This window comes from Cibotium barometz, chromosome 12, assembly GCF_041138505.1.
Source record: "Cibotium barometz isolate CiBa-2024 chromosome 12, ASM4113850v1, whole genome shotgun sequence".
Taxonomy (NCBI): domain Eukaryota; kingdom Viridiplantae; phylum Streptophyta; class Polypodiopsida; order Cyatheales; family Cibotiaceae; genus Cibotium; species Cibotium barometz.
This window is the reverse complement of record NC_141057.1, coordinates 49991827-50008157: the sequence shown is the minus strand read 5'-3', so window position 1 is coordinate 50008157 and position 16331 is coordinate 49991827. Positions and strand designations below refer to the sequence as shown.

Genomic DNA, 16331 nt, shown 5'->3' with positions numbered 1-16331 from the left:
TTCAATTTTTTTTGGGATTTGCAATTGAGCAAGTACAATCATCAATTGAGTAGGTACAGGTGCCAAATGGCTCAATTTTGAGCGAAATTGGCAAAATTAGGTGACATTGGTCACAATCAGGATCAATTTGCAAGAAATTGGATGTCAAAATTTGGGGCTTTTGATGTATTTGTGCAATTGGGCATTCGTACATGCTGTATGATGTGAGAAATCGCACATTCGGGCAAAATTGCAGCAAATTGCAATGCAAATCAAGGGGCTTTTGTGCCGATTAAGTTGATTTGCATGCAGGCACTCGCAGTTGATGCTTTGGGCAACGTGTTGATGCCTGTCAAGCACTCAATGTGCCTGTAAATCAAGGGGCTTTCATGTATTGGATGTATATGTGGCAAGGGGGAAGCACCGTGAAGACTCTGGATGCCTTCATGTGCGTCAATGTACAATGTATGATCAGCAATTGATCTTAAATCAAGGGGCTTTTCAAGATTTTATGCTTGTTGAGCTTGGCAAAGCAACTTGCAGTCAAGGGGCTTTTGCCCAATTTCTGTTCGGGACTGTTGCATGCAGTGTTCAGGACTGTAAAAGTTTGATTTTCACTCATTTGGACAGCCAGGAGAGCATTTATTGCTACTGTACCTGCTGGTACAGCTTTGGTACAGCTTTGTACAAGTTTTGGCATGGCTGCATATTGATTTGAGTGAGCAAAAGGTTCAATTTCAGCTGCTGTACTTGCCGGTACAGGTTTGGTACATCACAGGTGAGCACTTGGTACTGTTGTACAGTACTTTGGAAGGGGAACAGAGCACATTTAAGGTGCTGTCCTAAATCTGCAGCAACCAGATTTTGGTGATTTCATCACATACAGTGGGAGTAGAGTTGCATTTGTGCTTCCGCAGTGGGAGATAAAGCTTGGGAGAACAACTGTGAGCACTTAGTGTGCTTTTTGGTGCAGTGTTTGCACATTTTTCAGGGAGTCAGGCATTGACAGGTTGCATATTGCTATGGCAACCACAGGTGAGAGCTCTTCATTGCTTCACATCAAGAAGCTTAAAGGCTCACATAACTATGATATTTGGCAAACCCAGTGCTATAATGTGTTGCTTCAGAAGAAGCAGCACAAGCCTATCAAAGAAAGGGGTGTAATGCCTGCTTCTCTTACTGCTGAAGAGTGGGAAGATATGGATGAGCTGGCAAGATCTACTATCATGTTGTCTGTGTCAGACTCTTTACTTTTCAGCATTCGTGAAGAGAAGACAGCTTGGGGAATGTGGCAGAGATTGCAGGACTTGTATGCCCAGCAAAGTGCCTCAATCAAAGTGTATTGGTTGAAGAAACTCATAGGTCTTTAGATGAAGGAAGGGGCGTCTATGACAGCCCATCTAAATGAGTTTAATGGTATTGTCAGCCAAGTTATAAATCAAAAGTTGGCAATGGACGATGAGTTCAAAGCCACTTTTCTCTTATGCACTTTGCCAGAGAGTTGGGACACATTCAGGACAGCCACTAGCAATTCGAATGCTACGCTGTCATATGCAGATGTTGAGGGTGCTCTTCTTCAAGAGGAGATGAACAGGAAAAACAACTCTGTTGGAAAGTCCAATGCAATGAATGCACGTGGGAGATCCCAGCAAAGGGGTAAAAGCCAAGAACGGGGAAGGAGCAAGTCCCGCTCCAAAAAGGACTTGGAATGCCATTATTGTGGCAAGAAGGGACATATCAAAAAGCAATGCTACAAATGGAAAAATGATCAAAAGAAAAAGGGAAAAGGCAAAGACAAAGACAAAGATGAAGCCAAAGATGTAAAGCCAAAGAGCAAAAGTGGAGTCAAAATTGAAGGAGTCAATGTGTCACATGCAGGTGACAGTGAGGATGAGGTCCTATTCACGTCTTCACTTGATGCCCATTCACTTCTTACAGGAGATGGTCATGGTATGCACTCATGGATCATTGATTCAGGTGCCTCCTTTCATGTCACAGGTTGCAGAGACTTGTTTGTCAGGTATACTGCTAGCAATGAAGGAGTAGTTTATTTGGGTGATAACCATGCATGCAAGATTCTTGGCAGAGGTGATGTGAGGCTTGTGTTTTCAGATGGCTCACAGCTTATGCTCCATGATGTCAGGCATGTGCCTGAGATCAAGAAGAACCTGCTTTCTACTGGACAGCTTGATGATGCTGATTATGTTACCACATTTGGTCGTGGAAAGTGGAAGATTAGTAAGGGCTCACTGGTTGTTGCTAGGGGCTCTAAGGTGGACACTCTTTACTTCATGCATGCAGGTGTTTGTCACATGCTAATGTAAATGCAACCGAGCTGCCGGAAATTTCTATGTGGCATAGCCAGTTGGGACACATGAGTGTCAAGGGAATGGAGCAATTGTCTCGTTTTGGTTACTTGCCTTCTCTAAAGTTTTCAAGTTTTCAGTTTTGTGAGCATTGTATATATGGCAAGCAACTCCAGTGCCCCCACAAGAAAGCTCTTGGACAGAAAGATGCTCAGTTAGAGCTTGTGCATACAGATGTATGTGAGATGCCTCAGCTTTCTTTGGGAGGGGCAAAATATTTTCTGTCATTTATTGATGATGCCACACGCAAGGTGTGGGTTTATCCTCTTCGTTTGAAGAGTGATACATTCTCAGTGTTTGAGAAGTTTGTTGCTCTTGTTGAGAACCAAACAGGCAAAACACTGAAGGCTTTGCGTTCCGACAATGGTGGAGAGTATATGTCCAAACAGTTTCACGACTTTTGTGATGCTAAAGGCATCAAGAGGGAGCTCTCTACTCCTTATGATCCTCCACAAAACGGGACAGCAGAGAGGATGAACAGGACCATTCAGGAGAAGGTCCGTTCTATGTTGTCACATGCTGCATTACCTCATGGTTTTTGGGCTGAAGCTGTTATGACAGCCGTTCATCTTATAAACAGGTCACCTAATACGAGGCTTGGTGGGAAAGTGCCAGAGGAAGTATGGACAGGAAAGCCTCCGTCATACAAGCACTTGAGAGTGCTTGGTTGCGTTGCGTACATGCACATGCATGTATAAGGAGCCTGCAAGGCAACAGGAGCCTGGCAGAGTCATCTTTGATGATGATGGACATCATGGACAACAACAAAGGGCTGTAAATCAGCCATTACAGCAGCAAAACCAGCCCTTAAATGGTGCTGAAAATGGTCCAAATGGACAGCCAGAAGTGGCAGAAGATATCCCTATGGATATCCCACAGTTAGAGGAGATACCGGGCATGATTTTTCAGCCTTATGGCATGGAACAGGAGCCACCAATAGGTGATATGCAGGCTGGACAGCAACCTGCAAATGATGGTCATTGGGTACGGAGGTCCACAAGACCCTCCAGAGCCCCTGACAGGTTTGTTCCAGGGGTTGACTACTTGATGCTCACTGACTGTGGGGAGCTCTCATGTTATAAGGAGGCTTTACAGAGGGCAGACAAGGCTTTTTGGGATCATGCCATGAAGTCAGAGATGGATTCTCTGCACAAAAATGGAACATGGAAGTTGGTGCATTTGCCTGCAGGCAAAAAGGTTTTGCCATGCAAGTGGGTTTACAGGCTCAAAGTTGCACCTGATGCAAAGCCAAGATACAAAGCCAGGTTAGTGGCTAAGGGCTTCAAGCAAGAATATGGTGTGGACTTTGATGAGATCTGGTCAAAATGACCACACTTAGAGCTGTGTTAGCTTTGGTTGCACATGATGATCTGGACTTGATTCAGATGGATGTGAAGACTGCTTTTCTTCACGGTGATCTCCATGAGGAGATATATATGCAACAGCCAGAGGGTTATGCAGTAAGTGGAAAGGAGAAGCTTGTATGCAAGCTGAAAAAGAGTTTTTAAGGGCTCAAACAGACACCAAGGGAATGGTATCATAAATTTGATACATTCATGAAATCCCAGAAATTCAGGAGAAGTGACATAGATCACTGCTTATACACCAAGAAAGCTTTGGATGGCAGTCTATTGATCCTCATCTTGTATGTTGATGATATGTTGATTGCCGGGAAATCTCGTAAGGAGATGGATACCTTGAAGAAGAAACTGCATCAAACCTTCGATATGAAGGATTTGGGTGATGCAAATCACATTTTGGGTATGCGGATACTTCGGGACAGAAATCAGCATGTGTTGTATTTGTCTCAGAAGGAATACATTGGCAAAGTTTTGCAGAGGTTCAATATGGACGGGGGGAAGAAGACTAGTACTCCTTTGCCTCCATATGTGAAACTCAGTGCTATGGACAGCCTACAGTCAGATAGTGGCAGGGCTGATATGGCCAAGATTCCGTATGCTTCAGCTTGTGGCAGTCTCATGTATGCCATGGTTGCTACTAGGCCGGACATTGCATTTGCAGTGGGAGTGGTTTCTAGATACATGGCCAACCCTGGCAAGAAGCATTGGGAAGCAGTGAAAGGTGTCATGAGATACCTGAAGGGCACACAGGATATGTGCATTTGTTTTGGCAAACAGGATGCATTAGTGCATGGTTACACGGATTCGGATTATGCCGGTCATCCAGATAACCGGAAGTCTACTACCGGTTATGTGTTTACATTCACAGGAGGTGCTGTGTCATGGATATCCAGGATGCAGAAGTGCACTGCCTTATCTACTACAGAGGCCGAGTATATTGCAGCCACAGAGGCTTGCAAGGAGGCATTATGGCTATCTCGGTTAGTGGTTGATTTGGGATATACAGGGGATATTCCATTGTTGCATTGTGACAGTCAGAGTGCCATCCAGTTGGCAAAGAACCCTGTCTTTCATGCAAAGACGAAGCATGTGGATGTGAAGTATCACTTCATCAGAGAGGTGATAGAGAACAAGCAAATTCAGCTTGTTAAGATTCATACGGATGACAACCCGGCTAATCTGTTGACAAAGAGTTTGCCTCCGGAGCGGTTTGCTCATTGCAGACACTTGATGGGCATTGGATGAGGCCAGTTTCAGCCTTGATATGGCCTTGTATATTATCATGTACATGCTGATTTTTCTTTTCCTTCATTTAAGGACACTTTGCCTTTAAGTGGGAGGTTGTTGGGGTAAAGGCATTATGCCCACCCTTATAGTGTGTACAAGCCCATAAGTTATAGTACATAGTACACTTAGTACATTTAATGTACTAAGTGCACTATGTGTACTAGTGCAATATACATGTGTGATAGGGGAGTCACACACTCACACTTGGTGAGTTGACTTATCCCCACAACTCTCTCTCTCTCTCTCTCTCCCTTGTTTCTCTGTGTATGTCTCCCACATGAACTCTAACCCTAATTATCACTCCCATTCATTGACTAGCCTGTGTCTAGTTATTGCAGAAGGTGAGTATGCATTTATTATCTAACCCTTGTTACAGGCTATAAAGAACATGTACCATCAAGAACACGGACATCAGTCAAAGAAAGGCATAAAGATGTTGCCAGAGGAGTAGAAGACACCACATATATGAGGAAAGACCACATGCACAAGAACACCAGATGGGGCTAGTACCACGATCAAATGCATACCACAGTTAAGGACAACTGTGATGTAAGAGGGAGGGAATGTAACCATTTGGTCCTCCATGCTCTTTTCACATGATAGAACTCATGCCCGAACACATGGACAAGATAATGGACACATGGAAAAAAGGTCCCCAAAGTTGGAATTGGAAAAAGCACTTGTCTGGGTCAAAAAGAAGGAAAAAGCAAAAGTCAAACTTTGTTGACCAAAAAGCTGAGGGCACCATTGGAACGAGCACGTCGAACTGAGTCAAAAAGCTGAAAAAGCAGCTCCAAGGCCAAAAAGCAAGGCCCTAAAGTTGTAAAAGCATAAATCAAGAACTTTGACTATTTTTAAAGGAAAAGTAAGGAGGCAAAGCAAAAGTGCGGGAATAAAACAAAAGCTAGGGAATAAAGAAAAAGCATGGTAAAAAGCAAGCATCCCCTCAAGTATTTAAAGGACCATGCACCCTCTTGGTGGATCATAGAACCTTGGAGAAAGAAGTTGTGAAGACTCATCTTCATCATCATCCTTGCCAACTAACCTCTCCACCACAACCGGCGGCTACCACCCCTTTTAACCCCCGGCATTCTGCCACCCTACGCCCCTATCTAGAGTACTCAGCCAACTACCGCCACCATCACCCGCTGTTGTGCGCCGCCTGTACCTGCAGGGCCATCATCCGCCGCTTTGTTCAGTTCTGTGTGCCACCTGCAGTGCCAGCTAATGCCAGCACTCTCACATCTGGCTGCACCGCCCTTGTGCATCGTGAAGCCGATTTTACTTCTGCTGTGCGCTGCCAGTACCTGTGTGCTGCCCTCGCCTTGTTCTACAGCCACCTGCGTTGCAGCTGTGCCATTCTGTGAACAGCACCGTCTCTGCCTGTGGCAGTACCGCCCCTGTTTGCAACTCTGCCGCCTATCGCCTGGCTGCACCTCCTCCTCAGTTCTCTGCCCTGAGCACAGGCTGCAACAACCTGCTCTACAGAACCTCCTATCACCGCCGTCTGCACCCTCAAGACCTGCACCTCCTCCTCAGTTCTCTGCCCTGAGCACAGGCTGCAGCAACCTGCTCTACAGAACCTCCTATCGCCGCCGTCTGCACCCTCAAGACCTGCAACACATACCTCAGTAAGCTGAACCTGAATCTATCTAGTGTGTCATCTCCTTGTGCTGTCTTAAGGCACTGCCAGAAAACAGCACTAACCAGTTTTTCAGAACCCTTACAAAGAAGGGACTTCCTTGTGGAGATATATACCCATCTTGGTGTGAAGCTTTTTGGGATTACCTTGTCCGGATTGGATTAAGAACAAAGAGTTTTTGTGCATACTTGAGAACATCAGTTGGATTCATTGGATTTCGGTACTAGCCCAGTGTAAGCATCTTGTGGGTCATCCTCATGGTGAGCTCGGCATCAGTTATCTTGTGCCTCAACATCAACATTGGCCTGAACTCGACAGCGACACCTTTGTTTGAAATTGTATTCATTTGTTGTATTGGTCCTGGCTAGGAAAAGCCTGTGGATTGTTTCTGAAATAAATTCCTGAAGAGGGGGCGGGGCCTGTTCCCCGCTCAGCGTGGTGTACCATGTGAATCCCCTATTCCCATCTCTCTCCCCCTTCTCTCTCTATCTTTATCTCTTGTACAAGTGGTTGCATTTGTCACTGCACACTCCGTTGGGCTTACACTATGCCCCGGCACGATAGCCAAATGTGGTCACTCCAGTCAGTGGGGGAGCCAGCAGTGTTGTTTTCTCTTCCAAATCAATGCAGGCAATCTGCTTACTGGATTTCTCCCAGTAGCATTACCACGATTTTCTGACCTATTTCTAGGATTTGGTGTCACTCCTTCCTGACCTGGACTTCTCGCCTTCCTATCATATCTCCTGTCCTAGGAACTTGACCAGGTGAAAAGAGCAGCATATCATGTCTGGGATCACCAGCCAGCAGTACACTCGGAAGTGACTACTGACAATGAGAAGTAATGCTTGTGGAAAAAAGATCTATCACAGACTTTTACACAAACGGTTCTACTTTACTGGTAGACAAAGCAGTATGCACACATATGAGATAGGTAAAAAACAATGATGACATTATGCATGAGCATAAGAAGATATTCAAAGGTCTAAATGACTGCCATTTCATTAAAAGGGATTGTATAATGTTAAGTGTTTTTCCATTAATCGCGGAGTACATTCAGAGTCCAATTCTCAGAGTGACATCCAGAGTTACATCATCAGCCTAAAAGCCATCGCCACTGAATGGCGGTTTCTATTTATAGTTGTCGGAAGAGACTTCGCACCTATGACCTATCATTGTCTGTAATAATCACCGGAACTTTGTACAAATAAGACAGGATCTTCCTGCTTTACTCACCTACTGACTTATTTTAGCCTATGCCCACTGGTGAACTTTCCTATTCTATATATACTGCTACATCCAATCAATTGCCACCTAACTGGCGACTGGAGGCTGTCCAATTGGCGACTGGAGGTTGTCCAACTTGACCGTCATCGCCTGTCCGTCTGCTGCTTTCTTTGCCAGTCCAGCTGCTGGTTCTCCAGGCTTTAAGTAAAGCATATACTCTACATGTGCCTCCCCTCCCAGGCGTCCTGCCCATTGGGAGCCCATGCTGTGTCGTGCGTAAATGAGTAACATTGTCTAACTGTCCATTATCTAACTTTAGTTGGTTCAATTGATCCTTTTAACAAAGAGTATGGTAAGGATACAATCTTTCTAATTACAAGAAAGCTTATCCGGTTCATGATTCATGCAAACAATCACCTTATTAAAAATACAATCCTGCATTGGTATACCCCTGTAAGTATAGGCTCATTCATTGTGATTGGTCAACTTACTATCGTTATGGATAAATTACTAACCAGCCATGTGTGAGAAATAGGAACTTACCTGATCAATTATTTATTCAATATAATTAAAAGGTTAGAGACTGCTAGGATTTGATATGTGCCTTTAAAACACCCTAACCATATTGCAGCTCCGACTTACAGACAGAAGAAAAAACTAAAATCAAACCAGTCAAAGCCAAGAATATTTACATGCATAGTAAGAACCACAGCCACCACCATAATCGCAATGCCACTATTATAGTCAGAAAATCTATGCAGAAGATGCCTTGCAACAAAAATGCAGAATATTACTGCCGGTACAATTATGAGCAATATTGTCACGAGCAAGGACTTTTTATCTGGCCCAAAAATCAACCGTCCGGACAGAAGAAACTTCTGCAAAAAAAGTAGAGGAGCAACATCGTTAGCCTCTCTCTCTCTCTCTCTCTCTCTCTCTCTCTCTCTCTCTCTCCTTTCATAGCTGTTTAGGACTGTTTTAGGACTTTTTTAGTCCTTTTTGTCTTACTTTTGATGAGACACCATCAGCTGTGTACTATGTTTTGGTCTCATAGGCCACTTTGGCCTTTCGCAGACCTTAATGCATCTTTCTTTTGCCCCTCATGAAAACACAAGGTCTATGAGACCATAGGTAAGCTACGCATGGCCATATGGAGGAGATTTTGCAGACATACAGAGGAAGGGGTGATGGTTTTTGCACAGAAACTTATCAAAGCCCTGAGATAATCAGCTTATACATGGCTCCCATCTACAACAGGTGTCTCCCAAACTGTGTGACATGTCCTGCATCATATGGGTCCTCTGTAGGCCCATCTCTCCCAAATGCATCTATGACAGCATGATGGCATCTTCCTGAAAGTCATACATCGGACCTGTCTCGCGGCTGCCCCCCAAACAAGAGAATGTCCCCTTGTGGGGAGAGCTCCACGATATCTTCAAACAGGGGGGCACATGGTGACTGTCCATCTTGCATCAAGTCCTGTGCATATGCTGATGTCTGAGGCGGGAAGTTGCACACTCCAATGTATATCATCTTGAGGCCAGGTGTGGCTGTAAAGGCATCCACTGTCCACATGAATCAGGCCTCCTCATCCCGTCTAATCACAGTAAGCATTCATACACACGTGAGGCGGAAACCGACATGCCACTTCTCTTGAAAACACCTCCACAACACCCCCCCCCCCGCCCCGTGCCCCGCCTCTGGGGGGGGGGTGTTTGCCCTCTAAGAGCCAACTCCCATACATATCCTAACACATCAGGTAGCCCACATCAGATAGTCTTACCTGTTTCCCATATCACGGAGGATCTAGCACAGTAGTCTAGCTAGTGGGGTCTCCTGCTCTTATGTCCCACATCAAGGACTTAACCCCACCCATAGAAGCCGATCACATTTACCTCTCGTTCACTATCTCATGCCCCTCATTACCGCCCACACCAGCCCCACCCATTTCCACCTTCACTGCACAACACTTGTGCCTGTGTGCTAGGGTTTTCACAGATAGAAGAAGAAGAAGAAGAATATATTATCGTCCTCGGAAGGCCGAAAAACGGCCCATGGGACCCCCACGAAGTAAGTACAAAAGCTGTAAACAAAGCCTCCTCCTTTCATGGGAGGGGAAAAAAAAAGACTAGTGTGTGGCCAATTGTGTTACAAGGTAGTCACACACACAACACACAACCATCTTAAACTACCATATGTATTATGTACAAGGAAAGAACGATTAACTGAATTCCCTGTACAAGAAAGAGGCTGAGAGCGAAAACGTCAACACAGCCCAAACAACCTGTTCAACACCTCTAGGCTAGCCTATGTGTAGAGAAACACTGTGCTGAGACTAGCACTGAGCAAATGCAAATGATTATGACGATTTGGCTGCCCACGTATATATATGCACCAATGCTTCTAATCGGTTTGTTTTTCTGCTGTCAGCCAGGTCCATGACCTGCACGTGTCATCATCGCCATGTCATCACTTCCACGTGGAACTTGTGCCTCTCCACAAGCCTGCACATGCTATCTTCTGTGTACCAAAGGATTAAGCATAAACATAAAGGAAACAAGCATAGACATTGGCATCTAGCTCACCGCCCAGCCACAGAGCTGCTCAAGCTCACCCCCAAGCACAAGGGGAAAGTAGCATCCAAGACATGGCTCCACATGCAAAGTCCCCAGCGTCCCATACCGCCAGTACACACCCATCAAAGGTAAGCACGGAGTAGTCTCAAGGCCTCAAGTCCAGGTCTAAGGAGCTCTCTCTCAAACTGACTCATAAAGTCACTTATATAGGGCTCCTATAAACCAGGAGCCAATGTAGCACATGTCTCATAAAAGCTACTAACCTCCACTTTAGATGTCTAACCCTTAGGCTATCGTTAACCTAACCTGAATGTCTTAACCCTTGTTAGCCTTGGGACATAACATACTTCCCCCCTTAAGACAATGAAAGCTATGGAGGCTTGAAGACAAACATGGCAAAGGCATTTGATGAACAAAGAGAAGTAAGGGGGGGAGAAAGAGAGAGAGAGAGAGTCAGAGAGAGAAAGACAATGCTCAAAGAGAGTTTTTGCACGACTCAATGATGTGACGACTTATGTTACTTCAATCAAGTACAATTCTTTTTATAGGCTTAGAGCCTCTCCTCTATGGCATCATTGCTTAAGTCATTACAAGTATAACATCTAGATATTTTAGTGAATCACTCTTAAGTGTGAGGGACTCCTCCCAAGGATCACCTAATACACAGGCATGAACAAGATCAAAGAAACCAAATAAAAGGGGTGCAAGCAAGCTCACCACCCAACCATAGGTTCGTGTCCACAAACCTATGTCGAGCCAGGGACTAAGGTTCCACTCCACAAGTCCATGCCACTCAACCAAAGTGTCCCATATCACCAGTGCCTGCCCATAAGGGCCCTCAGCAAGACTACCTGTGATCTGTCATGTCCATGGCAGGAGTAAGCCTCTTGGACCAAGTCCAAACCACAATGAATGAATAATAACCCAAGACTCACTTATATAGTGCTTAAACTGTTGTTTCTCCAACATATGACAATAGAAACAAGACAAAAAAACGGAACCTTCTCAGGTTCTTGAAGAACATAAACCATCCTTCAATCCTCCAACTCCTCATGGAATGGAAAACCTGAAATCGTGGAGACAAATATCTACTAGCTACACAAAATACCCATCCTTTTCAGGATCTGGCAAATCCTTATACCTAAGGGATATCTTACCTCCCTCTCAAAGAAGAACCACAAAGTGTCTCCTTCAAGCTATCAAAGTCTGAAAGAATCTGGGTTTAAACCCAACTCCTACCACACATATTCTAGCTATTGCCAAAACCATATGCTTAGTAGTACCAAACTCGACCATAGGAATGTACATCTCCCAATAGAATGGTTGCCTGGAGCCGTATGCACAAAGCATAGCCTTTAAAATCTGATCGCACCATCTCAATCTGCCCATTGGACTAAGGATGACCAACAAACACAACTATGTCGAATCTCTAGATGACCTGCTGTAGGAGAGTGCCACCATTTGGCCGCCCCAGTGGTCTTCCCCTTTTTCGTGCTAAGGTACAAGAGGCCAGGAAGCTTCGTGTTGTCCGTATTGAGGCCAGGACTCGCATCACCTACAAGAGGCTAGGCCTCGTGTCACCCATAGTGTGGCCAAGACGTGGAATCCACTGTCTAGGATGCAAGTTTAGACTTCCCACTGAGCCAATTCCGTGCTCGAGAAGACCTACTATCTACAGGTTCCAGGAACAGGAGATATATCCATTGCATAATGCACGTGCACGCATCTCTGCTTGCTTGAAACTGATTCACATGACTTGCTTTCAATGTGACTGCCTGCTATGATGTGTCCAGTTCACGGGCAGGGGACGCCCACCCGTGAGCCTTGTCTTCTGACTAAGTTTGTGCCATGAGAATAGGTGGTAAGTATCATTTCTAACCTTATTTATATTTGCAAAGGTTTTAGAACATTAGGAGTTCACACTCACTTTAAATTCCAGGCTGCCCGGGACCCAATTCCATAACTATTGTCTAGCCAGCCTGGTGGGCACCCTCACCTTCTTTCTCATCCACGTGAGGCCATTCAATGGCTTCGGCAGTGCCCACCCTATACTTAAGGACACTACCATGTGGGAAGAGGGGATTGGACCCCTTCCACCTCCTCTACACCAACTTTACACCACGATTCTCTCTCATTTTTATCACATTTTGGGGGCTGGCACATATCTCCCGGGCTCTCTATCTGAAAATCGATTAGGTTGAGTGTGGCAGCCTACCTGCTGTGTACTTGCTGTGGGCACCTCCTGCACCTACTGTACCTGCTGTAGCTGCCTTCTGTACCTACTGTGCCTACTGTACCTGCTATGTACTTGCTGTGGGCACCTGATGTACCTGCCTTCTGCACCTGCTGTGAACTTGATGTGGGCACCTGTTGTACCTGCTGTGTACTCGCTGTGGGCACCTGCTGTACCTGACTGTACCTGCAAGTACCAGCTGAAACCCCAACTGTACCTGCAAGTACAAGTGAAACCCTAATTGTACCTGCAAGTAAAAGCTGAAAACCCTACTGTACCTGCAAGTACATACTGAACACCATCCTACATCTACAATACCAGATGTACAAGCACCAAGTGTACCTGTTTGAATACCTACTATTGACACCGCATACCAATACCTATTTGTGTACTTGTACTAGGGAGGCTTGAACCACAGTCTCTGCGAGGGTGTGAGCCAGGCTCTAGTACGAGAGCGCTTGTTTTGCGTGGTCCAAGTGTATGAGACTAGTGGCAAAGCTATTTAGAGTCATTCGACGAGTCCGGCATCAACAAACTACTCTGATACACTTCTGTTTGGGTAACTTGTCTTCATACTTGCATTGCATTGGGTTATCTAGCTGGCAAGCCCTTGGAACTTTGTGCAGATTTAAATACTCCAACAATATACTTCAGTATTGAGGGGGGGGCGGCCCATTCGCAGCCCCAGTAATGGCGTACTATGCAGTGCTTGTCTCTTTTGCAAATTATCTTGTGCAATGATGTATCATTCAGTTGTTATGTGCAATGTGGCTTTTACATACTAAGTGTGACGTGCGTATTGTTCACAAGGCAGTGCCCGAGGACGTTCACACTAGCCGGTGTAGTTTCGGTGGTATCACAGCACGGTTGTTTCCCTCTTCTCAATGGGGAAACGGTCGATTGGGCATTGGGCTCCGTGTGGACAACCGTCGAAAACTAAGGACAGCCATGCACAAAATGGTCAAGGGGCTAGTTCACATGGCCAAGGAAGTGGTACTCATGCTTGCAGCTTCTCAAGCTTTGGGCAATAAGCATATGCATGCAGGTTATATAGAGGATCAAATACATGTGGGAAAGCCTTCTCGAGGTAAAGAGAAGATGCAAGAGGATACCCAAATGTATTGAAAGCAAAGATTGAGCATGTCAAAAGGCAATTGTTGCAGCATTCTGGTAAAGGAGACCATGCGTTCAAGGGCAAAGAGAGGGCTAGTCATAACCAGCAAAAGTGTGGTACGCATGCTAAACCTTTTGTGAAAGATGTAAAGAGTGGTGGGAAGGCTGAAAATATGCAACCCAAGGAAAAAGCACAAGTTTAGCCTCACTCCTAAGCAAAGGGAGTAATATGCTAAGGAGGGTATATGCTTCTCATGTGGTAGCAAAGATCACATGTTTAGGGAATGCCCGCAACGTAAGAAGAACGAAAATGAGAAGCGACCAAAGGTAAATGTCCATGTCATTCCTAACGTACAAGGGAATACAAAGCATGACAACAAAGAGCAAGTGGTATGTAAAGTATGGGGACAACTCAAAGATCAGCCTGCTCTCTTTATGTTTGATGATTGTGCCACATATAATTTCATTTCGCCGCTTTGGGTATTGAAATAGGGAACATGGGACCCCAAATAGAAGCTGAGGCCGCATTTGTGGGTAAAGAAGTGCAAGTATCCCCGATCATTGGGAAGTTGCACATACATATCCAAGGTTACCGCGATCATGAGAGCTTTTTTGTTTCCGCGTACTTGGTCTATGTTCATGATAAGGTTAATAAATGTAATGTGTGTGTAGATACTCTAGGCTGAAATTTCTTAATGCATACACGGATTGCTTTGCAAATGCATTACCACGAGAGCTACCTCCTAAGCAATCCGAGGCTCATCACATTGATTTGGTGCCGGGTAGCTCCCCACCAAATAGACCTGCATATAGGATAAGCGGAGCACAGCAACAAGAGGAGATTATGAAACAGGTGACCAAGCTTTTGGACCAAGGTTTGGTCAACCAAGCTCTTCACCATATTGCTCACCAGTCTTGCTAGTGCAGAAGCAGGATGGTTCCTTTCATATGTGTGGATTACCGGGCTTTAAATAAGCTTACTATCAAGAGCCAGTTCCCAATCCCGTGCATAGATGACATCCTCGATAAACTTGATGGATTTGCATGCTTCAGCCGCATTGACCTTAAGAGTGGGTATCACCAGGTGCCTGTGGCACCACAAGATGTACACAAAACGGAATTCAGGACGTCATTTGGGCTATATGAGATTTTGGTTGTCGTTTGGTCTCACGAATGTCCCAACCATGTTCAATAGAATGATGGATCACATTTTCCGTGAGCATCACAAATTCACAAGTGTGTTTTTCGATGATATTTTGGTATTTTCCAAGAATGGGCAAGAACAATGCCAGCATTTTCTTATTGTATTTGAAGAGCTTTATAACCACAAGCTCTTCATTAATGCGAAGAAGAGTGAATTTTTTCCTTTCCGAGATTCACTATTTGGGACATATTGTATCAAAGAATGGAGTCAAGATGGATCCTGCAAAGATTGAAGCCAATCGGATTTGGCCTGAGCTATCTTCCATACACGAAGTACGAAGCTTTTTGGGTTTATGCTCATATTACAAACGTTTCATCAAACACTTTGCATGGATTGATTCGCCATTGCATGAGATCACTAAGAGGAAGGCAGTCTTCAAATATGGACAGTTGATGAGAAAGAGGCTTTCGTTTGCCTCAAGGATGCCATTATGAGTAGGCCTATGTTAGTCATTCTAGACTTGCAGAAACCTTTGTGTGTGGAGTGTGGAGTGTGATGCGTCCAGAAGTTGCATTGGGGCTGTCCTAAATCAAGGAGGACATGCCATAGATTATGAAAGCCGTCGTTTGCATGATGCAGAGCTTCTTTGGCCATTTATAAGGAGTTGTTGGTTGTGATTCATGCCTTGACTGTTCGGAAACACTGCCTTCTTGGGGCTGATTTTATGGTCAAGACAGATCATCAAAGCCTAAGGTACTTCTTGACACAAGCAAAGCTTTCGGAGAAGCATATGAGAATGGCAAACTTCTTGTCTATGTTTCATTTTCAGATTATGCACAATCCAAGAAAGAAGAATGTGGTGGCAGATGCACTGTCTAGAAAGCCATATATGGCTGCAGTGTCAATTGTCTCACATGGAAACTTGTCTGCCATGCGTGAATTGTACCATACAGATGCTGACTTTAAGCATATATGGACTAATTTAGTGGTTGGACATACACGTCTCTTATGTGATCAAAGAGAGGTATCTCATGAAGAAAAACTGCCTATGTGTTGTGTCAAACATGAGGCAAAAGGTCATTGATGAGTACCATGCTCCTCCGTACATAGGACATAGAGGTATAATGCCTACTACGCGCATGATTGAGTGTTACTCCTTTTGGCCAAGAATGCGCAAAGATATAGAGGCATATGTACGTACATGTATCACTTGCCAGAAAGCCAAGATTGACATGTAAAAAATCCTGGTTTGCTTCAGCCTTTGTCTATTCCCTTACAACCGTGGGAAAATATTGCAATGGATTTTATCATGGATTTGCCTCGTACTCAGCAAGGCAGTGATGCTATTTGGACCATAGTTGACAGGTTTAGCAAGCAAGCACACTTCTTGCCAGTTAGGAAGCCCA

The 16331-nt window shown here is 44.8% G+C and overlaps 1 protein-coding gene across 2 annotated transcripts in view; it reads right to left on the bottom strand.

The window, feature by feature from the left end:
• The window catches only part of LOC147633542 (protein S-acyltransferase 8-like), a 120318-nt gene that overhangs the window by 55000 nt on the left and 48987 nt on the right, over positions 1–16331 (bottom strand). For both annotated transcript variants that reach the window (XM_086806646.1, XM_086806645.1), the window contains exon 2: positions 8552–8737. In XM_086806646.1, the coding sequence (XP_086662772.1) occupies positions 8552–8737 (186 nt within the window). The remainder of the gene's footprint in view (positions 1–8551; positions 8738–16331) is intronic.